The sequence below is a fragment of the Hyalella azteca genome, unplaced genomic scaffold, assembly GCF_000764305.2.
Source record: "Hyalella azteca isolate HAZT.00-mixed unplaced genomic scaffold, Hazt_2.0.2 contig8388, whole genome shotgun sequence".
Lineage (NCBI taxonomy): Eukaryota > Metazoa > Arthropoda > Malacostraca > Amphipoda > Hyalellidae > Hyalella > Hyalella azteca.
Genome location: NW_025938483.1, coordinates 161,840 through 186,148, shown reverse-complemented (window position 1 = coordinate 186,148; position 24,309 = coordinate 161,840). Strand labels below are relative to the sequence as shown.

Sequence of the window (24,309 nt, the reverse complement as noted above, 5' to 3'; positions counted from 1 at the left end):
ATGTTGCGTCAGATTTAAACACCAGCAGGGTCGGGATTTTGCAACAACGCTTCGGAGTAAAGGGCGTGAGAATAAAATGGTACTACGGTTTTCTGGATAGCAGCATAAAGTCATGCAAGTGCGACAAATAATGTACCAACAATGCAGTTTGCAACGTCCATTGTAACAGCAGGCTCGACTCGTGTAGCTGTACGTTTCAAGTCTCGAGCAACAGCGGCACTGATGGCGGTATTAAGAGCATTGTCCACCCGAGCACGCGATGTGTTCGGGGTATTGAGATTTGACTTCAAAGTGGCAGATGCGGGAAGGATTGCAGCCACTGTTAGCTCACGCATTCTTCGCAAGTATTTCCAAAATTTAATAGCTACTTACCAACAATTGGCACGATGAAAATTAAGACGCGCCTACTTCAATGACAAAAAATTTACCAATCATTAAGATGAATAAGAAAAGGCAATACCATATTCATATTTTATTGTAGCAACTAATACATAGTTTCCAATCTTAGTCTTAATGGTTCCCTATGGCTATTAGTCCTGCCTAAAATAGATAGGATTTTTAGCAATGGCAACCTATTGAAGAGAACGATAGCTCGACAAGTTCCGCAATGACGGTCAAATGAACAATTCTCCGCACTTTATTTAGCGCTCCATTCAAGATGCTGGCGTACAACTAGTAGGCTTAGGAATGTTTCCTCATACACACATGCAGCCGTAACATTCATACCAAATAAACGTCAAATAAACTTCAGATAAACGAGCATTCCCGTACGCGGTAAATGTTTGGCTTGCTAGTACGCTCCTGGCGCCTTCAGTAATACAACTCTCACTCAACACACATCATACAACACTGTAGAAAAAGTCACAAAATGATAAGATGATAGCAGTAAGTTGACGTTGGTATCCTATGAACTGGAAGCAGCATCAAATATCACAGACACGTCACGACCATGCCACACGAACTGCGTCGTCGTGTTATCACGCTCGCATCCTCACACCAGCATGCACAAATTGTAACACAAAATTGGATGAGCAGACTGGCACATTAGGAAAATAATTTCATTTACTTATCTCATGCTAACAACACAGCGACAAAGCACACAATAGGCGAATCGTCAGTACAGTCAATAAAATAATGGCGGTAACGTTTGACCTGAGGTAGGCACCTAACATAAACAAAAAAGTTGGTCATTTAACGTCAGTCGCAGAGAAAGTCTCGCAAGCAAAACGCTAGTGGAGCTCCAGCACCACCACAACACCATAACAATACTTCCTACATACACAATAATGTACACCAGAGCAAGAGAAAGCGAAGGATGCTGACCTTATAATGGGCTAAATGCAGCAACAATGATAATCTATTTACACTAGTATAGTTGGCGCAACTCGTCTAGAAGAGAGAGTTGCGAATATAAACAATATAAAGGTCAGCATACTTGGCATGTAAGGATGAGGAACAGCGGTATCCTCACGCACCTCGCTAATTTGTACACGCGACACTCACGGTCTCCTCATTTATCACAGACAAGAGAACGGGCATAAGTTCATAAGAATTATACTTAAACATACGACATTCAGTTCCACTGAGGTATTCTTAAACATACGGCACTCACCAAGAATTATACAATGTTACAAAATCTTATACGGTAAAGACACTCATAAGCGAGTCATAATTCTTAATCATCTATACGCATCACACGATGCACACGACAGTGGGGAGATGTTCATCTTAATGATAGCTTGCACAACGCAGGAAACAATCGCTCGGAAAATGTTTGTTCTCATACCAGCTGATCACATGACCATCAATAACTTGGCGTCTACATACATCCACTCTCATAAACGCAACCTACAATATTTCCGAAGGCATAAAATCATTACACAATAACACACAAAGATGACGAGATCATGAACAAGAACATTAGTACCATAAAGATTGATCAAACCAGACTATGGTGCTACCGACGCTTCGAGTCACTCTGCGTTGCAGCGAATATTAGAAGCTTGGTAGTACATTTACAGCCAAGCATTAATTGTGAAAATTTATTTTACGTCGATGCTATCAAGTTTTACGTAAAGTGGAGCACGATACACCAAAAATTTCAAGGTTAAGTCGATAAATGAAACGAAAACTGACCGCCACACCATGAGCTACAAAAAAAATTATTTGCTTCGTATCGGAGTGAAATGTTTCGACAACAATGGATGACTAGAAAAATGTAGGATTATCCAACATACGAAACTTGAGAATAGAAATAAACCAAACCTTAAAGATTATTAGAGTAAAGAGAGAGAAAGAGCACAGCACCAGGCATAAAGGCACTATAACCACCAGCAACACGCATCAATGAGACGGTCGATCGGCAAGAGGAAGGCGCTGAAGCTCCCACTACCTTGGCACAGACAACACCACATCTCATCATGTATGACCAGGAGAACAAGCCAAGACAGACGTCGCATGAAGACACTAGGGCGCTCACATCTTCCTTATAACAGTAATGATAAACAAGCTAATCTTGCATAACAAAGAGCACGACTTTGTAAACCATGTATGACCACATCAAGCCAAGACACATGTCACGAGAAAACACTTGGGCGGTCAAATCTTCCTTATAACAGTAATGATAAACAAGCAAATCTTCATACCAAAGAGCACGACTGTGTGGAACAGAAAATAAAACTTGCTACGATGGACACACAGTTCAAGATTTCACCACTTGCTCACCATTTAAAAAGGTCGCTTCCTTTTGAAGCTCATCCATACCACAGGTTCATTCGATTCGTCTCATCACTAAAGCAGCTCTCATCTGCAAAGCCAAAGAGAGCCCAGAAGTTAGCACACCGAGAGAAAAGAAGCGTCATGGTACAAATGCAGGATATCAGCCATAAGTCAAGATAGCTTGCTTAGACACATGAGAGACATGACTCAACGATCACTTCATGTATGGTATTGCATGACTCAATGATCACTTCATATATATGGTATTGCATGACTCAAGCGTCTCGGACATAGTCAGAACATGTACAGCAGATAAGCATAATGAACGCACGAAGCACGATCGCATATAACGGTCGTCTAAAAAGCTGTTCACTCGTTAACGCATCTGATGCTCATCAAATGCACAGCTCATCACGTACATCTACGCACTCCAATCGCCATGTCAGCAATGCAAGTGACAACCATTAGCAAGAAAATCGAGGATAACTAGCAATATCTAGGTGACTTGTAGAAAGAATGAAGAGAGGAACATCATTACTAAGAGTACATCCTCAATAGCCTTGTTACGTACTAATTAGGTACGTACTCACCAAGTAGGTATGGCAGTGGGAGCAGTGCCAGGAGCGCCTCCACCAGCGTTGGCGAAGGCGTTCTTGATTCTTCTGATCTCCTTGGTGGCCCACGTGGCGAGAGTGCGCGTCTTGTTGGTCTTGGAGCGACGGCCTTGCAGCAGCAAGTTTCCTATGGGCTCCACTTCGACCAGCTCCAGCATTTGAGCGTTGAAAACGCTGCATAGGTCGCTGCAACACAAAAAATACATAATAAATTGTGCATCAGCAAAATAAGAGTCACCCACCAAAAGTTAACAAATAATATTCGTACAACACAAGAATCACCATAAGTTAACATCTAGTGTCGCTACACTACAGGAAAACTCATGGGCTTATAAATTGTTTGTCGTACCAACTTCCCGATACTATGTCATGAAAATGCATTAGTAAAAAAATGTGAACAAGCCATCAAAGTGCTAACCTAAGTTAGTATCATTGGGCTTTCAACAAGATCCCAGATAGAATACACATAAATAAGTATGTCATTTTGATTGCTCGCTCACCCAACGAGTCCCGCTGAACTGGCAACGACAGGGTCAGACTTTTCGTCATCAGACGCGACGTTTGTAATAAAGGACATGATGAAGGGCACGTGTTCACGGAGGAGCTGCACTTCAGGATTGGGGGTGTCTTCGGCGCCTTTGAGTCCTTGCACGATGCCGGTGTAGGCATCCAGGCAGCTCTCGCGGAGTTCGTTCAGATAGTCCACCATGTCGAAATCGTTGCGGTCAACCTGTACCGTCACAGACACAATTAATATTAACCATCATAAACTTGTATATATTGATGATTTTAGAAAAATATTATCGTCTGACAATATTCACTTAAATTTAATAGAACAAGCCAGAAATTTAGTTCTTTTACACATATACATTACTTCACCCTCCCACAAGTCTTCTACAACGAAAAAGACAAATTGGTGTCTAACACTATAACCTCAATGTATTCAATGAGGCGGCGTCCAGGGTGTCCTGGAACTGACGAGTTCAAAACGCATACTAATGATACTTAGGGGAGGTTGTAATGAAAAAGTTTTCAAGAAACCAAGGTTATTTTTGAAAACCTACAAAAGACAAGCATAACTCGCTGTCAAACAAGTGAGAGTATAAACCCGACCTGGGCCTGAGAAGCCTGCTGCAGCATGGGCAGAACAATGTCCAAGTACTTGGTAAACTTGGGACCGATGGCCAGTGCCATGTCACCAAAAACAGCAAGGATGGCAGGCTTGACTGCACGATTGACTTGGTCATTGCTGAGGTTCTGAACGAGCAGCTCCATGAGTTCGTCACAGTACGGCTCAACCTGTTCAAAGTGCATGTTTCAGGTTTTAAGCCGCGCAGAGGTGCAAACACCATATATTGAGATCTTATTCTATGCAAGATTCAATCGGGAAGGAATTTGGACACAGAAAAGGGACTATTATGGATTCTTATTTTTAAATAACAATAACAAAGAGAAGAATCCTCACATCGTGTAAATAGAGTAAGAAGATTGTTTTGATTGAATAAATAACTCGTACAATACTTTTATATTTTCAACCAAATCCTTGCCAAAGAATATTTATTGCTGGCAATGCATCAACCTTCAACACTTGTTCTTCTTTATAAACTAACAAAATATCAGCCAGCACTTAAATGTGCTTAACGACTGTTAATAGCAACTTTGTGATCAAAGTTACCTTCTCATTAAGGGCCCTGCAAATATCTCCAGTGACGCCCACAGCAGCAGAGCAGACAGGCAAGACCTCATAGTTGCGGAGACCCATGCCCAGCCAGCCCTTGAAGGCGTCCATGTATTTCAAGAAGCTCGACCCCAACACTTCAACTAGCGTAGACACCGCCAACAAAGCATCTTCTTGCACGCCGCCGCTCTTGCCCTGCTCACCGGCATGATAGGTAAGTATCAGGAAATGGCTATAGCAGTAACCTCCATTAAAAAATTTGCAAGGAAACAGCATTGCAAACATTTATTTAAACAACACGAGGCCGCTTTACCACATTTTGAAACAAAAATTTTGTAGTAACTTTACCAACTAATTTTTGTTACAATTCAAGAGCACTAGAATTGCACTTCTTATGATAGGAACGAGAATATTTCGAAAAGTAAGCAATTCTTTCTAACCCGCATAGTTTCAGGCACATGTCATAAAAAAATTATCTGGAAAGTTCGGTAGCATTAAGAACATTGAACCGAGTTAAAAAATCAGAACACTGTTGGGCAATATTCACTGGGTTTACCTGGGCTGAGGACTGGAACATTTGAAGGAGAGCCGACATGATGGCATCGCTGATTTTGGGTGCATCCTCCTTGGTAACTTTTCTGAGCACAGACTGGAGGGTGGCACACAGCAGCGACTGGATGTCGTTTACTTGTACGCGGTCGCTGGCACTTTGCACCTGCCAGAAATGATCAAACATAAAAAAACTGACTGACTATAATTATCAGGTTACCAAGGGAAATTTCAATGACCCGAGGATCAAATAAATTTTTTCATTTCTCTCCCTGTGATCGCAGTAGGTGAAATTACAAATACATAAATTGTCAGCCCGGGAAGCAGGAAGAATTATTTACAAGGCAAATCAAATTAGAAGTGAAACGAACTGATTTTTATAAGATGAAAGCAAAAATGGCAAAGACACGTTATTTAGTTGAGGCAGCCTCCACCACAACATCGCCACAACCGAGTGTTTTCTTTGAAGGCTTACTTTTACAACAAAGCTAACTGGTAAATTGTGAAGCAAGTTCAAATAAAGCTAGTATAAATATATAAGAATGAAAAAAAAAATAACTTTTATATGCTTAATATGACTGTTAAGGCGTGATTCATGGACGCATTAAGGAAAGTTCTTCAAACTTTGGACAAAGATTTTGCTATCAGCCCAATAAATCTACTAGGCTTATTACCGAGATGATGGTTTAATTACTGTAATGATTTTTCCATGACTCAAGTATATACTACTGACCTGAGACTCCATGTGAAGAACTTGCTGGAGTCGCTCAAGAATGATGATTGTGGTTCTCTGCACGGTCGAGTAACAGTCTTGAGGAGAATTCTTCATGAGCTCCATGAGAGCTTCATAGGCCGCATTTCTAAGATTGCATTGATTGCCGTCAGGTCGGTCAGTGGTCTCCAGAAGCACACTGACGAGGGCATCAAAGAAGGGCGAGAGGCAGTAGGTGGGGGGTTCACCGTCCATGTCGTTGGCATCAGCGTGCTCGTAGGCGGCCTCAGCCAGCGAGCTCAGAGCCCAACACACGTTCGCTGCTACGCGCGGCTCAGCCTTCAATAATACGGTATACCTCGTCAGAAAGCACTTCAGTGCAAAATTTCATGTGGCAATAGTTAGTTAGTTAGTTTAGTGACCCTATGATTACTAGCGCTTCAGCTGCGAAGCTATCTCGCGCCGAATGTCACGTTGGGCATTATGGGCTAAGAAAATATTGCATCACATGTATTCAGCGTTGACCAGATCATATACAGTCGAACATGTTTATTGCTCTCATTGACGGGAACACTCGTACGCTCGGATGTAGCTTTGGTTGTCGTGGGCGCAGCAGGTTGTGCGCTTGACTAACGTTGCAAGACGGGCGCCACTCCATCTGCGCGGCGTTTAAGCAGCCCCCCGCCTGCCCAGGAGTCCCGCAGCTAACCCTTGCCACGCATGACTATTGAAGCTAGCGGGTCGGGTCTAGGTCCCCGCCAGGGTTCGTCAATCCAGCGAAAGGTCTTTGCGTATCCGTAAGAGAGCCAGGTCGTTACCAGAAGGGCGTTTTGCCATCTCTGTTAGTCTGGACTCTCCACCCGAGCCACTCGGTCATGATTGCATCTGAGACCGCACAGCCTCGGGTCTCATCGAGACACGCAAGCCCCCCCCCCACGACAAGGGCGAGATGGCACGGGGGGGCTCATGTGGCAATAAATTTGTTTCAACTCCATTCATGGAGAAACCAAAGGGAGATAGAAAACGAATTTCTCTGGGCAGCAGCTACCCACTAAGCAACCGTGTTAGATGAAATTGATGCATTATAATTTTAAACAAGAATATTCCACTTCGTAACACCGGCCAAAAATATACACATTATTTTAGAATATTTGTGATTATGATTATTTTAGCCATAGAGGACAGGACAAAGGACTAACCTCATTACACAACAGCACTACAGGACACACAACAACCACAAGAAAGACATTACAGAACAGAGAACTGATCTCATGACACAACAGAACTAACCTTAAGACTGAACACGAGGGCCTCGAGCAGAACATTAAGATAGGCCTCATTGACGGCAGCGTCAGGCGACAGCTCGCACACACGGCCGAGCGTCCAGGCGGTGGTGTCGCGCACCACGACCGAGCTGTCCTTCAGGGCGTTGATGAGCGTAGGCATTGCTTGCTCCACCATTGGGCGCAGCTTCGTGGGGTCTGGTCCCTCCAAGATGGAGCCTGAAGTGCGGCCATTACATTAAGTTTGTTTCCGTCAGTGCCAAAATAATAGAGGGCTATACATATTAAAAAATTTGTAATAGGCATTCACACTATAATGGCGAGACACCAGTACAAACGATAAGTTCAACATGCAACAATGTCAAATCTTGTATGTATTTCATTCTGCAGTAATTGAATAATTCAGAGGGGAAAACCTTGCCAAAAGATATTGTTGGTCTGATTTTAAAGTGGTTGAATGAAGTGAAAAGCCTCACCAAAAGCCATGATGGCGGCATCTCTAAGGTTCCAGCTGCTGCTGTTGATGTTCTCATTGACGAAGGGCAGGACGTGTGGGACGATGTCGTCCTCAACACACGTCGCCAGCAGCATGATGCACACACCAGCTGCCTTGCAAGGGTTCCACTCGTCATCATCATCCGTCTCCTCTTGCTTGCTGAGCGTCATCATGAGCACCGGCACCAGGTACTGTAAGGCAGCAACAAGAATGTTTCTTCATCATTGTGTAACATAATTGTACTTAAATTAAAATTACTCACAGGGTATAACTAGAACACATAGAAACTACCTACCTTCTAGAAACTAAGATGATTTTGTTGCTCAGATCAGAACCTTTGCATTAGTTTTTTTAATCAGGCTTATAGCAAATATCCAGAAACTGTTTCCTCACGTTTCTCAATTGTTTTCTCATGGTTGGTTGTGAGAAAATTCATACATACAGTAAATTTACTAGGTCAATATAAAATCTAAGTAACAAATCTGAATTGAAAATTTCGTCATAAATGGCCCCCTTTGGCAAGCACACTAGTTTAATTAGCAAGTTACACACAGGTAGCAACTCAAGAAACATGCCACTCATGAACGATGTTACGAACCTGCAAGGCGCCTTTGGCATAGAAGCGTGAAGTTCTCTCAGGAGGTTTGCCCATTTCCTCCGCTTCTGACGCCTCAATGGCGAGGTCCACCTCCTCATCACATACGTTGCTCCAGAATTCTATGCCCTGCAGAGCTACCTCGTCGCTATCGCTTTTCATTGCTTCCAGGGTTATCTGCAAAAAAAAAAAAAAAAAAAAACGTTCCAGACAATAAGTTCTTCAGTGACATAACCGAAGTAAGCCTTTGCTCCCATAACAGCAAAGAGTTCATGAATTTCATTGGCAGTGAATCCAATTGAATTAACCAATATTTAAAAAAATACTAATTTTATCGCTGACATGGGTGAATAGTGGTTGTCATTTGGGGAAGAAGTTAATTGCACCAACGTAACTTACATGTATACAATAACGATTGAGTTTAGCACATTGATACACTTACCACACAATAAAGTAATATTATAGTTTATTAGAACTCACAGCAAAGAGAGCAGGTCCCATGTAATGCTCCATGTACTGGTAGTAGAGCGACATGATCTTAACGAGGCACTGAAGCGCCGCCACTTTTATTTGCGTGTTCGAGGACTGCGTTGCCTCACACACAACCTTGTGAAAATACACAATCATTATAGGCAAGTATCCAGTTAGAAGTTACCGTCAAAGTAAAAACTACGGGGGCATGATGAACTATGTTGCTATGTGCTGCCGCGAGGGCATTACATACTTTGTTCAACAATGGCCACAATGAAACATCATCATCCATTAGAAAAAAATTTCCAATAGCAAAAAATTAAAATTTCACTTAGAATGAATTGATTCATCATGAGCATAATAACATTCAACCAAGTTGTAGTTAACTTAAAAATTACAATAAAAATATAGAATTCATACACCCCTTAATTACCACGAAAAATTCATCCATATCTCCCTGGGAGTAATTGGTCCGGTAGGGTATATATAATTAATCTGCAGGTAATTCACCTGCATGATGAAGTGTCGCTCGGTCTCGCGGTCAAAGTTCTGTTTGGTGAACTCCAGCGAGTTGAGCAAGGCGTTAGTGGCCGCAAGCCTCACGTGCTCGTTAGGCTCGCCGCTCTTCATGCCGTGCACGATGGCAGTCAGGATGTTGTTGCTGAAGCTTGCGATCACATCGGGCTCGATGTCCTATAAGAAACCAATTAAAAAATAGGTACTAATAAAGATGAACTTAACACTTCAACACATCCATCAACATATCAAGTACGCAATCAAATCACTGCAATTTTTTGCAAACATTTCATTATGATAAAATTAAACCTTTGATAAATTTCTTCAAAAGGAATCTTAAAGAAACATCGACTTCACAAAATAAGGTTTCACCATCATACAAACAACGCGTCATTGAAAGGGACCGTTTCGGTCAGAAATAAAACTTTTTTTATTTACGGTCGGATCGTTTTGAAACTTGATATACATATGTAAAACAAAAATCTATGGCCTTTTTGTTCGTGAAACTATTTCGAAAGATGTGAAAAACGTGAAATAAATAGAAAATGACAAAGAAGGGAGTTCTGTAAAAATCTGTTTTTTTTTCCTAATATCTTCAAGCTGCAACATCGAGAGACATATCATTCGATGCGTAAAGACCATGTCTTAAAAATCATCCGGAAATTTTTTTTTTTATGCTATTTTTTTCATTTTTCAAAGTTTTTTCAATTCCGACTCCAGCCCTTCATTTTCTATCTATACAAAACAAAAAAGAAATAAAGAAATGACCGGATAATCTCTTTTTTGATATTTGTGTATACAGAAAAAGTTCATTCTGTATAAGTTCAAGACGGCCTAACGCAAAAAACATTGCATATACCTCCGTTGTACATACTTGCTTTCTTGAACGCGCATCGTTTCTAGCTTTCACACGAGTGCAAAAACTTTGCAATTAACGCAAATAATGATCTATAAATACCATTTTAAAAATGAATATTTGTAAATATTGTTATAAAATGGTAATTTTATGAATTTCAAAACTGCTTTACGCAAAAATTATAACATGTACATACATTGCACACTAGCTTTGTTGAACGCGTCTGTTGAACACTTTACAATTAACGAGAATAATGACCTATAAAGAGACCAAATTTAATTTCCAGAAATCTTTTTATATAGTGTTTAGAAAAGTTCATATTATATATTTTTGAAATTGCTTAACGCAAACCTAGAGCACGCACATACATGCGGTTTGTGGCGTTAGACGCACCTTTTCAACAGCTACAAAATAAGCCAAGAAACCGGAAAAGCCAAATTTTAAATTTTTGACCAAAACGGTCCACTCAACCTTCTTGGGCTGCACACTTATAAATAACTCAACCTAGACCCATGAATGGTATATTTTTCTTCAGCTTGACAAGGACTAAACAGTGTTAGAGCAACAGTGTACCTGGCAAATGTATCCAATAGCTTCGAGTGTGGCCTCTTTGATAGCATCAGTAGCACCAGGAGCCGTGACGTTAGTGCAGAGACGTTCCATAACTTCAGGCCACTGCTGCACTGGCAGCTCCGTCACGGCGATGTACGCTACACATTGCGCTGCTGAACTCGGACGAGTCAGCTCAGTCCCAAGAGCTCCTAGCACCTGTAGTAATAGCAGATACAGTGCATTAGATCCTCTAATCCATTTAATTTACTATATGGAATTACTAGGGTTTATACAACATGAACGCATTCTAGAGGAAGAATCATAATGGCAAAAGTTGGAAAACAAATCCTTCAAGTTGGATGAAAGAAACGTTGCTTCAAATGAAACGTAATAAATGAATCGTTCTTGTTTTCAGTTTTACTGTAAAATTCAACTAACCAACTGAGTTAAGGAATATAAAATTCAGATTAAGGACAAAAAAAGGTGCATAAAACTGGAAAATATTACAACATAAAGGACAAAATAACGAATACAAAATACAAAAAAATTATTTCATTTATGCCTGATCATAAAACTTACATTGTTCTTGATGTAATTTCTGGTGTCAATAGGGAAGGCCAGCCACCTGCGCTGGTACTCGACTTTGACTTTAGGATCATTGGATGCGAGCGTGTTCTTGAGCTGGATGCCCGCAGCCATGCGAGCTACGCCCGAGTTGCTGCCATGGTGCAGCACGTCACTCAGCACCTTCACATAGCCTGGCTGCAAACAAATATAAAATCTCAGTACTGTAGGTGGTCGACTGTCAATAATTGGTTCTAGTCTATTAGCGATCTACATTAAATTATGCTCCAATTGATAACCTAAATAGGTTTACAATGTGCATGAAGATAGCAACAAATAAGAGACTTCACTCAAATCCTACAGTTCAAAATACATCATCGAATTAAGAAGTTTCTTATTTTTATTAAATTTGACAAAGGAACCAAAAGTTTTGTATTATCATGCTTAGAAATATTTTATAAATTAAGCTATTTTCATGCCAAAATATCAATACTTGAACAGTTGGAAATTATAAAAAAAAAGGTCAGCACAGCCCAAAAAGTGTGCTGCCCTGTTATATCAGAAAGCTCTATAAATAAATTAGCAGTATGAAATAAATGTTTTAAATAACATAGTGCTTACCAGGTTAGCTTCAGCTGCTTGGTTGAGATATTTTAGGGCTGCTTCCAACTCATTTTTATCTGAAAAATCAACATGAATCAATAGGAGGCCTGACTTGAAGGTATGAACCTTCATAAACATTAATATTGGGGCACTTGAGTACTGTCAAGCCTCTGGCATACAGAAATGTACAAAAAGGATTGTACAAATTCATGTTCTGCATATTTGCAGAAAATAAACTTAAACACAGGTCTCATGTATGCAGGCACCAAGCAAGGTTTTGAGCAACGGACATGAGCTACAGAGGATTAATGAATGCATTTTGTTCAGTTCTTTGATACTTCTAGATTCATTAAAACCAATATCATAGAGCATTAAGTGACGTTTTTACTCAATGTTTTACTTTATTTTACTTCTAATTTGGGTTGAGCTATTGGAGACAGTACAGTTGACAATGCCAGCTAGGTTCAAGATAATATTATTATCAACATAAGCATCAACTATCATGGGTGATAGTTCAATGCCATCTACCTGTGAGTAAATGCTTAACGTGTAATTTGAGAGGTCAGAATTTGCCGCCCCAGATTTACCGTATTACTGACAAAAAAAGGGTGCTATCAATAAAAAAAAAGTCCTACAACCAATTTAAGCCACTATTTTGATGGAGTGTCAAAATTTCCCTAATAGGATTGCGCTCAAGCATAAAACTTCACTCAACAATGGAGCCATTTCATAAAATGAGGACATGGACTGTTAATTTGTTAATTAAAATAACATTCCATGAATGGATTTTTCAAGAGGAAAATCATACTAAAAGGTTATGACCGATTTATGTGAAAATGGGCAAAATGCCTTTTTATGAGGTAGAATCAAGATGGATGACCTATTTCAGGATATACCAAGTTGTGAGCATTTTATATGTACATGTATAAATATTATATATTTACACACACATACTGACTGAAAGGCATGGATTATATATTTACTTTCCAAGCCACGACAATAGCTCCTCCAATTTTGGAGCCAAAAGACTGTCAGTAAATGAATAATCTCCTTTATAAATTACTTGGAGCCACAATTTTACTGGGAAAAGTAAGATTTATCCGATCATGCTCACAGCAATCAATATACTCTTTCAACTTACAAACAAAGAAAAGTACATTAGAACACACTAAGTTACTGTTGAAATAATTTCTTTTTCTTTTGGCACATTCATATGAGGGCTAAGTTAGAGACACCACTTAAAACCCACATGTTGACAGATGAAATTACCCATGAGATATTTTTATATTTAATTTTACTTGAAATATGGAATGCTGACTCAGAAATATGTTCAGGAAAGCATAATTGAAGAGCTTTTGGCAGTAGACCTCAAATACACTGCACCAAAAGAAATTGCCAGAAGTTAGGATGTGCAAAAACCTTACATGGAAAACAGTAAAATATTTAAATGACAGACTGGCCCATTTTGTCTTTGACCCAAGACAGGAATTTTGTAATCTTCAAGGTTAACAGGCAGCTTTATTCAGTCAACTAATGTTTGGGTTTTATATATGAACTGAATCTTAGTGTGAACAAAGGAATCTCAACAAAGGAAATATGAATACAGACATCTTAAATTACACCCACATCATTTAGCTTATCAAGAGGTTCATTCTGTTTACTTGCTTGGCTGCATTTAGCAAGATTTGCAACCAATAGGTCCCAGAAAAGTTGTTACCACGTATCTTGAGTAAAAAAAACAGTATTTGACAACAACAATAATTTATAGTACATGCTCACCATATTCCAGGGCTTTAAAAGAAGAAGCCAAAGTACAATGATAGGTACAAAAAAATATTTAAAAAATATTATAGCAGTTTTCAGTACCAATAACTATTTCAATCCAATTTATAAATTAAACTGCAATAACAGTGAATATTTTCTCACCAAAATAGTTTTATTGTAACAAAAATTTTTCAGCAGTTGTTTGGTCCCAATTTGAGAGAAGTTTATAGCATTGTTGTTTTGGTGCCGCCATAAGCAAAGTCTAATGCTAGGGGGATTGAAACAAGACTTAAGCAAGATAGGTAGGCGCTTGTGAGGAAAGTGTATTTGAGTATGTACAGAAGCAGCACCCCAAACATTGGTAGACAAGGCTGATGTAAGGTTACAGTTAAATGAAATAACAAAAACATGTAAAAGGCAATTCTGAAGTAGTTTGGATAGTTTGCAAGAGGTTCAATATTATAGAAAATTTCAAGAAAATTATATTTGTTCAACTGATTATAACAAAGGCACACATTGGATGTCCCTACAAGTTGCTTGTGTTTGTCTTGAACCCATTGGCATTGACTATTGATAAATTTGACATTGTCAATGCTGTTTGTACATAAAGACCTGAGAACAAGAGGCCTTGTCAGAATACAAAGAGCTAAGCATGTAAACAATTTTTTCTAATATAAATACAATGCAGCAAAGAGCAACTGGAATGGTCTAATCATTGGCCACTTTCTGGTGAAACTCTGGTAGTCAGAATGCAGCCAAGTCTAAGAGTGAGGTTTTCGCAACCATCATGTAAAATTCTTGATCTGTCTGAAGCTTGGCCAGTCACTACCCTGGAGCTTATACTCTTTGTAATATGATATCTTAGCCAGCCCCATTCTCACGGCAACTGGTTGCTTTCAGGTGGCTGAGGAATGGCCAGCGGTCGGCTATAACTAATTGGACTAGGCCAACCACTGGCCACGTATTATTCCTTGCCCCTCATTGAGTTTACCTTCACCAGGCTGCCCGTCATGAACTGACAGCCGAGTAATTTACAACGTCTCTTTCCCCTCATACCTTCAACAACGCTTACAATTGAGCAGTTAGTTTGAGGGATTTTCTCTCTGCGTATCAGCAGGCTTTGTCATAACTATTTTTTGAGAGATAATATTTACAACAAGGAGGCTGATCAAGAAATGCCTAATATACCATTCAATGGAGAATAACAATTACAATTCATTTATATCTAAAAAAAGTGTATAAGTCACAGACTTGATGAACAATAAAATTAAAAGTTTCTTGAAATTTCCTTTCATTGAAACTTTTGATTCAAAGTTTACACATTTTTTGTTACTGGTTGCCACTTATAAATAAATAGCTGGGTAATCATGGAAAAATCCATATCACCATCTCAATTATGAGTGGAGTTAAGTATATCCTAATTTTCAAAGAAACTCATAGGGAAGAGCCAAGCCTGTTCAAAGCCTTGCAGTTCTCAATCAGAGACTTAATGTAGATAAAAATTCCTAGTAGTAATATTTTTTGCATCCCACTGACCCTTACCCAATTTTTTATATTTTTTGCTTTGCAAGTGATAGACATATCTTCCAGAAATTGTGGCAGAAATTTCTTAAAATTGCAGACAAAAATTATTGGCTTCACAGGTGATTTAGTCATTGATTCTGAAAAATTGCATGTGAAAAAAGGTAGTTCTTATTTTTACTGAAAAATGATCTTAAAAGGGATAAAATTTGCTGCATTTACAGGCTTATTTCTTATTCTGCAGGTGGCTTCTGTAAAATTTTCCAATTTTGTTACACAATGTACAATATAATTCTTTCAATTGATTTTCTTACAGTTAAGTGAGCTAATAAGGATATTTATACACAATGTTAATAACTTTAGCACATTATAAAAGTTATAATTGAATACAAATAAACATATTCTGTACTAACAACTCAAAATTTGGCATATTACTTAAACAGAAAAATACATAGACAGAAGGAGGGCCTATGTCAGGTGTGATTGTTAATGTTATTTGCGATTTGAACTTAGATATTCCATTATAATTAACTTCCTTGTTGAGAGATAATTCTATTGTTTGGGGTATGTCTATGAAATCTTCATCATCAATACCCTCTTCCTATTTACCTGGTAGCAAATCACATCCTTGTGATGTTGGCCAATGGCCATGCACCGTGATCATGTGATGCACAAGTTATAAAACACTACTTAACCAGAAAGTCTTGGCAAGACTGCAGTTCCTAGCAGGAACTGCAATCTGCAGTCCTGGGCAAGAACCAAAGTCTGAACCATCATGTGCAAGCTCTTACTCCTATTAACATTAATAAGATTTTATAGTGAACCAGAATTAGGAGTATAGAATGATAGACAAACCAATTACAGTAGGGTAAGCGCGGTATATTCCGACATCATGGGTAATTCTGACACCTCTCTAGTTTTTCCTTTATATTAAGTTTTGTTTTAGTTCCATGCGTTCGTTGATGGTTGAAATAGTGACGTCATACATTTGCGCGTCGAACTACTGTCAAAACACTAGGTCTGGGCCATCTAGCGGGAAAATGTTGAGATCCAAAGAGAGATGGTGCATGCCACCCAATGAGATCATCGAAAAATTTGTCAAAGTTGACAGTTGACCTTGCTCTACCAAATAGTGATAAAGTGTTTGTGTAGAAAGAATATTATGGTTTGAGACTTTTAAATACATCTGTGAATATATTAGGAGTCATTTAAGCAGTGTGGAAATCCAAAGGGGTAATATATTAACTGGTAAACATAGCAAATTGGAAAGCAGGACCCAAAAATCTGGAACGTCCAGCACACTTCCACTTTCACTCCATCATCATCACTGATGAGTCTCTGCAAGATGCCACAGCTGTTTCTTTGAAAAAAACAGTGCTTGCATCATCACAGTAACAAGCATCCAATCAACGCTCGAACGCGTCCAACGTAACAGTTACAAGAATCCAATCAATGCTTGAACGCGTCCAACGTCACAGTCAAATGAATCCAATCATTGCTAGAACGTGTGCAACGCCAGTCATAAGAATCCAATTACCATCAGAACGCGTGCAACGTCACTGCCACTGTAATCCAAACAGCGTTAGAAAGCTAGAATGGACCGCCCCAAATGCACACATTGTTAACGCACTAATGCTAATTTAATAGGTAATGCTACATTTCTTATTTCAAGCGCCTAGAACAATAATGTATTTATGTCAATATTGATGAAAATCTAAAAGAATAACATCTTTACTTTGTACATTCACTTGTGAGTGATGAGTTTCTACTGGTGTCAGTAGCGACCTTTTAACTTCTACTGAGCACAACGTGTTCTACTGAGCACAACGTGTCTTTCAGTAGATTCCTCTTGCTTATCCGTGAGTGACGCGCACAATTAACAATATTGGGATTTTCTCTGTGTTGCCTGACGTAACGTTCATGCCGAGGCCGATTTCTGACGACCTGCAAACCTGTTTCTAGTTGCCACTTGCCTGGAATGTTTTTTTTTCAAGGCGGAACACTTTTTTTTAAGTGAACTTCTAATCTTAGATTTCCACTCTGCATTTAAGTATACTTGTATTTGCTGATTTCAAGTCGTAAATGAATTAATAGATGATTAAGTTGAGAAACGCATTTAGACACATAGAAAATAATTCCGACACAACTTGAATTGGACACACACAGCTCGTTCCAAGCTGTGTGCAAAAATTAAAATTTTCTTAATTAAGAGCTTAATAACTGTTAATTAAAAGCCTAATTAAGTTGTGCTCAATATTCAATAGTGTTCTAATTCAAAGCCGTATCGTATCCCAATACAGCTCCCACAGTGATCGGAATTGGAACACGTGGACGTCGGAAATACGTATTAGTACAATTTGAAGCGCGGTCGGAATACGTCTCACCATGTGCCAAATATAGTCACACACAGTGTCGGAATATAGGGATTTGGTAGGTTTGCGTTCTAAAGGCTTTTAAATAAATATGGCAACATTTTGTGACGTTTCATTGTTGCTGGCACGTAGTATGGTGTTTTGAGAGTTGCATAAAGCAAACCAAACTCGTGTAACGCATACGGTAATGGGTAATTTTTTGTAGTTTTTCATTTCTCGATGCGTCCTTAATGTGTCGGAATATACCGCATTTACCCTAACAGTAGTGTTTGAGCTCTGAAAGTGACATACATAAGCCTTAGTTTCGTAATCCATTCCATCAACTGTGATCCTTATACCTATATTATAATCATCAAACTATACTCTATTAAAATTAAATGGCACGCTGTTTCACAATAACCCTCATAGTCATATCACTATCACTGTGAGTGCAGAGTGAGTATCACATATCAAACAAATCCCAGGTCATATTTATAACTATCAAGTGAGGCTCTGATGGTGGCAACAGCCAACAGGAAATGCACCCCCTTAAAATGAATTAAACTTAAGGGTTAACCCATAAACTTAGTTGGTGTTAACTGTTAAGTGTAAACCAATCATAAAATAAAGCATGATGTTAAATCATATAGTTCATGAGCTAGTTCTGAAATACAGGATGATTATTTAATTTATCAGTAGATTATTCCCCACGTCTTAAAAGTCATATATTTTGATCATCTGATCGAATCCAGTTGGAAATGAAGCATGACTAGGCCGCTACTGCCGTACTGCGCTACAGAAGCCAAGCCCGAAAATCCGAGCCTCCGTGCGATGAAATTCTGACATAACTGCCGAAATTTTAACGGATTTAAAAACTCGTATTTAGGTATTATAATCTCATATCAAAAAGATCGATGTCATATTAATCATGTCATAGCTACTAAAATCTAACATTGAGGGCAATGTTCGGACAGCGTGCATCAACGCATCCATGAAAAGGTACCGATAAAAATCACTATTAATAACCACACAGATCTTCAGTATTTCACATTTAAAGCTTAAACACTCAAACTTACCAGCAGACGTCGTTTTTTCTAAAATTTGGATTAGTTGTTCCATATTTATGTATGAGAAATGTCTTATATTTTAGAAACCTCTAGCCTACTTGCACTCGCGCCACCGGGAGACCAACATGTGCAGCGTAGGAATACAACCACATATTACAATCATTCATACATTCGAAATATTTCATCAATAGCAACCATATAAGGTACTTTTAGTCATTTCTCGACTTAGAGATGAGTCAATTATGCAATCATACGAATAATAGATGAATATTTTGAAAGAACTAGATTGCCAATTCCTCAATCGCGATGTGTTCTACGGTTTAGAACAAATTGTAACGAAAAGCGCAAGAATTTGAATGTTCTCGTGTTTCAATTGACACATAGGGAATAACAAGGAAGGAATTATCTGAGAATATATTTTGAATCATATATCACATTTTATTCGGATATAGCATGTTGGTTGTGCGGTTTTACATCGTTCGTGGAGAACAAAATTAGTCGATAAAATCATTCCACCATATACTATTACCATTTTGGATTTGATATATTTCCCCAAAAAACTGTCTTAAAATGCCTGATTTTGAGATAGATTTTTATATATCAGGCTGCTTCTCGGTTTCCGTTTTGACAAACGTGCGTTCATATAAGTACTAAACCGACATTTCCCCGAATTCGTTGTGGACTCGACGGTGAACTCAGACGTTTTACAAGAGCCCAGCGCATAAGTTCAATTATAAATCAATTTGTAAGAAACTAGAGAGATATTAGTACAAATGCTAAATTTCAATGGACGTTGCCAGCAAAATATGTTATTTTTAAAGCCACTCTGTTTTTTAATCAGATGCAAAACGCAAATTTTGTGCTAGTGACCAACTCATACGAAAGAATTTATTTGTTTGGTTAAGACAAGTGGGCTAAATAAAGTAACTGTAACGTAATAATATAAATTATAACCGGCCTTTATTGCTAAAAAATGTTGCCATAAAAATAAAGTAGGCTCGAAAAACTTAAGACGGTGATCACGGCCGCAAATAGTTACCAATGAGATACGTTTTCAATTTCAACTAGATAGTTTCATATTTGATTGCCTAGTGAGTTGGATTGTGCATGAAATGGATGTCTATTTATTGAATGAAAATTGGATTGGAGCTCATGACAAGCACTTAAGACCAGAATGGACCGCACTAGAGGCGTATAAATTCATTCCTAATTAAGATCTCTTTATTATTTCATCACTAATACGATGCACCTCTTTGGCATTTTTCTTCATTGGCACTTCATTCGTTAGCACTACATTGCCTGGTGTAAGATTCTCGCTCAATCTATTTTTCTTAAATCGTAAACATCAGCTGGACTACACCACGGATTGCATTCGCCCACCCTAACATAACCTCAATAATGTTAGTCTCAGCCATCTTTCTTTTTTATTGGTACCGATAAAACTTTAACGTAACCAATATCTAATGGTGCATCCACTTAATTCGTTTAATTCAAGTTGAGCTGTCCGAACGCAAGCTGGTGCCTAAATCGTCTTAATTATACTTTTTTATTTCATTTTATAAAAATTGCCGTAAGAATTCCAGACTAAATTAGTTAAATAGCTAGGTTACTTTTCTGCCTTTTAGCTAATAAAGAGCCAATGAAGAGACTTTAGTTCACGCCTACTTCTGCGCTGCTATATAATTGTTATAACTTATCGCAGGCGGAAGATGTTCACAAATGTCCAAGTCTTTCACCGCTCGCAACATGTCACTATCGTGCTGCAGCATTAGCTATTGCTCAGTAAATGTCCATTCTTTGACGCATAAAATATTAAAATTTCTTTGCCATTCAATTTTTTCTGAAGTGTAACGATTACGTGTATTTCAATACACGCTATCGTATCATGCACAGATAAGAAGCAGGCAGTTGCATGCGGCAGTCGAGGTTGTTCAAGCACAGCACTTTCACCGCGAGCTGCTGTCCCACGTTGCTAGCACAAATCCTGAAAGTTTCTGAATGAACAATTTAAATATTAATGATTTTTGTAGGATGTTTGGCGGGAATACAGCAAAGTAATTAGTGCAGAGTTATGTGACTATTATAAACTAGATTTGTTTAATTAGCACCACTATCCATTATCATAGTATGTAGTATTTGTTTGATATACATTTAGTAGGATATGTAGCCAAATTGAAGCGTAAACTTAAGTTAATTAGATCAATTCGTTTATTAACTTCAACTTAAACTTAGATAAAAAATCATTTTTAGAGCAATTAATTTTAAGATTGTTTGATCATTGCAGAAAATAAATCTTTTTAATTATCTTATGATATCATAACACACTGTTATAATAGCATAACACTCAAATGGTTGATTAATACGCGAGCGTAGTAGATCGCTTACATAAATTATGTTGCTCACTGTTACACAAACTATGCTGTGCAATGCAGTGATAGCGACGAACACGAATCCCGTCATTTGCAAACACGATTAATGAAAAAGTTCTATCGCTTCCAAGATTTTATATGTATTATTTATTATAAGTACATGCATTTCTAAAAAATGCTTTTTGCAGAATTCCATTCTGAATCGTGATTAAGTTTCATGGATAACTTATTAAAATTATTGTCTATACTGCACGTCAAAAAACACGAACCTAATCTCTGTTCCGTGACACCCGTGATGACAGCCGTACGATAATCACGCTATAGGCGTAACACCTCTACCGGTTGACAGCTATATAAGTCGCGCTTCCAATGGATACCTTCACATTTCAACTTCAGGCACTCCATTAATCAGCCAGCAAAGATGACTCTTCTGTTCAAGCCGGTAAACATTTAACTTAATAAACTGTCGACTGGAATCTATCTATATCTGTTTGACTTTTAATAGACGCTGATGAGACGTTATCCGAAAATGAAAGAACTTCAAATTATTATGAAATAACTTTTCTCCAAATATTCTGCCTTGGCTCATATAAAAAATGTTCTTGATTAGATTTAACCCCAAATTTAATCATGGTAGTTTTTACAAGCATACTTCATATATCTCAACAGTACTCTGGAAATATGTGCAGTTTTCCTCAACAATCCTGGTATCAGATTTTGTATTGTAGTTGAATTGTTGAATTTGTACAGCAATGCCTAATTACCAGCAAAAACTGGTCACCTCGTCGAAATCGGCCAGAATTATTCGCAGCTACCCGGCTATCGAACCTGCAACTCAGTCATTGCTGCAACTTTGTTGTTCTTAGCTAGTTATCCGCCTCGTTCAAATCGACCAGGAATTTTAGCAGCTAAGTGGGTCATAATTCATAAACCCTAGTAGCTTAAAAAAACTCACTGCTTTAATCTAGTTGTACATAACCACCAAGTTACCTCGCCGATTTCAACCAGAACTTTAGCGCTAGCTAATGGTTGAACACGAAGTCATTGTTCCAATCCTAATGTTCTTTACCAAATGACCTACTCATCAATTTCTATCATTACTTTCACAGCGAGCATTACTTTATTATTTAGCTAAGAATAGAGCACACTGATGTTGAAACTTTTCGCTACTGCACGGACTTGAATCTTTTGTATGAGTTGATGAATATACTTCCATTTCATTAGATATTTTCTAACCTTTCACCACCAGATGTCGCTGTGTGTAGTGTTCGTCTTACTAAGCGCTACGGCCGCGCAGCAATACGCTTCACCACCCGCACGACCTACATCTTATGGAGGTGGAGGCGATGGAGGGGGCAGCAATGATTCTCCGGTAACAATCATCATTCCATTTGTCCAGTTACATTCTTGTAAACTACCACTTCTGATTAAACTTTATGATTTGCTTACAGTTACAATAGTAGAAACCTGATTATGACTCTTTATAATAATGTAACGAGGATCATTTAGATTTTAAACGGAACCTCAGTTTCAGCTGATTTATTACAACACATCTCTTTAATTTCACTTCTTGTTTGTTTGTCTGCTACAAATCTTATAATCGATATATTACACAGTTCTACCAGTCCAATCGATCTGAAAATTTGAACACTTGCGTGCCTCCCCGATGACATCGTTGGAGCTCCAAGTATAAACGCGTTCAAGAACAGACTAGATAAAGCTATGGAAAAATATATGTTCAGATTTGAAATGCCTAGCTCCTTATCGAACCCGGTGGAAGTCTAGTAGCTACTTCAAACTATCGCCAGTCATGAAAAGATCCGATCAAATGATACGAGTTTAGATCTATGAACAAGGCACGAAAAGGAAAAGAATCGGCGACAGGCCACATCAGGCCTACATTTCAGCGCCGACATCATTATGTTATGTTATGAACTCAGAGACAATGCATGAATCAATTGACAGAATAAATAATTTTTGGAATTTAATTTTTTATTCTATTAAAAAAATAGAAAAATTAGCTTTTTTATTATTCGGGAAAAAATTAGAAATTCATTGTACATATGTAACATTGGAGACACTGGATTCTTTAAAAGTGTTGTCTCTAAGAAATAATTTTTAAACGTATATTATTAATTTTTACTTGTCAGCTGATTTGTGGGATTTATTGATTTATTTATTTTAATTACTATACATATGGAATAGTTTATTTATCTACAGTTGGTTGTATACTAGTTACAGTATAGTTGAGATGTTTATATCATGATTAAGGAATATGCAATAAACACTTATAATTCTGCAGGCTTCATACTCGTATTCCTACACCAACAAAGACGCTGCATCTGGCAACCAATTCGGCCACGGCGAAGAGCGCAACCGGGACTCCACTCAGGTGAGACCTCATGCAGAGGCATTCATCATTACGCGTCTGCAACCAAAGATACATTAGTTTTTGGTATTAATATTGTTTTAAACTTTAATTTTAAAGGTTTACTGAAATAACGATTGATGGTACGATGCAAAAAATGCATAATTATCTAAATTTGTAGCAAAACGGTCTGCCTCTTGCTTACCTCTTCATGAAAACGTTGCCAGGGTCAGTACCGCGTCCTCCTACCCGACGGACGGACGCAGATTGTGCGCTACAACGTCAACGGCAACGCCGGCTACATTGCTGACGTCACGTACGAAGGCACCGCACACGCCGCGCCACCTAGCGGCGGCGGCAACCAGCTATCTTATGGCCAATAGGTCGCATAAAACAAGCAGAAAAATTTCATATTGTCAAAATAGTGACAGGTTTTCTGCAACTGGAACACATGCGTCATTTTGGCGGGCTAAACTGGGTCAGGATGACCCACCTAGAGGCAAGAAATGCATCAGTACCTATTTTGACTCTCACTCATTTCTCTCTTGAAGACACTGGAGCACAGATTGTTAAATTTGTTGGCCAAATAACCAATTTAGATCGTTTTTGAAATTTGAATCTGCTGAAATATACGTCGATTGCAAATAAACCCTCTCACTTAA

At 38.5% G+C, this 24,309-nt stretch overlaps 2 protein-coding genes across 2 annotated transcripts; one reads left to right on the top strand and one right to left on the bottom strand.

Annotated features, from left to right (window-relative positions):
• Positions 1-459: 459 nt before the first annotated feature.
• On the bottom strand, positions 460-19,059 carry LOC108675327 (importin subunit beta-1). The gene is made up of 16 exons (XM_018163326.2): positions 18,920-19,059; positions 12,226-12,284; positions 11,620-11,802; positions 11,062-11,256; positions 9,627-9,809; positions 9,126-9,251; positions 8,649-8,822; positions 8,031-8,241; positions 7,562-7,773; positions 6,293-6,610; positions 5,567-5,725; positions 5,008-5,205; positions 4,446-4,631; positions 3,833-4,062; positions 3,309-3,518; positions 460-2,806 (listed from the first exon to the last, which is right to left on the bottom strand). Coding segments are annotated over exons 1-16 (2,688 nt in total). The 5' UTR covers positions 18,963-19,059; the 3' UTR covers positions 460-2,805.
• A 2,585-nt stretch (positions 19,060-21,644) lies between these two features.
• On the top strand, positions 21,645-24,309 carry LOC108675322 (pro-resilin). The gene is made up of 4 exons (XM_018163319.2): positions 21,645-21,721; positions 22,529-22,651; positions 23,582-23,671; positions 23,875-24,309. The coding sequence occupies exons 1-4, from the start codon at positions 21,701-21,703 to the stop codon at positions 24,028-24,030; spliced, it is 390 nt and encodes a 129-aa protein (XP_018018808.1). The 5' UTR covers positions 21,645-21,700; the 3' UTR covers positions 24,031-24,309.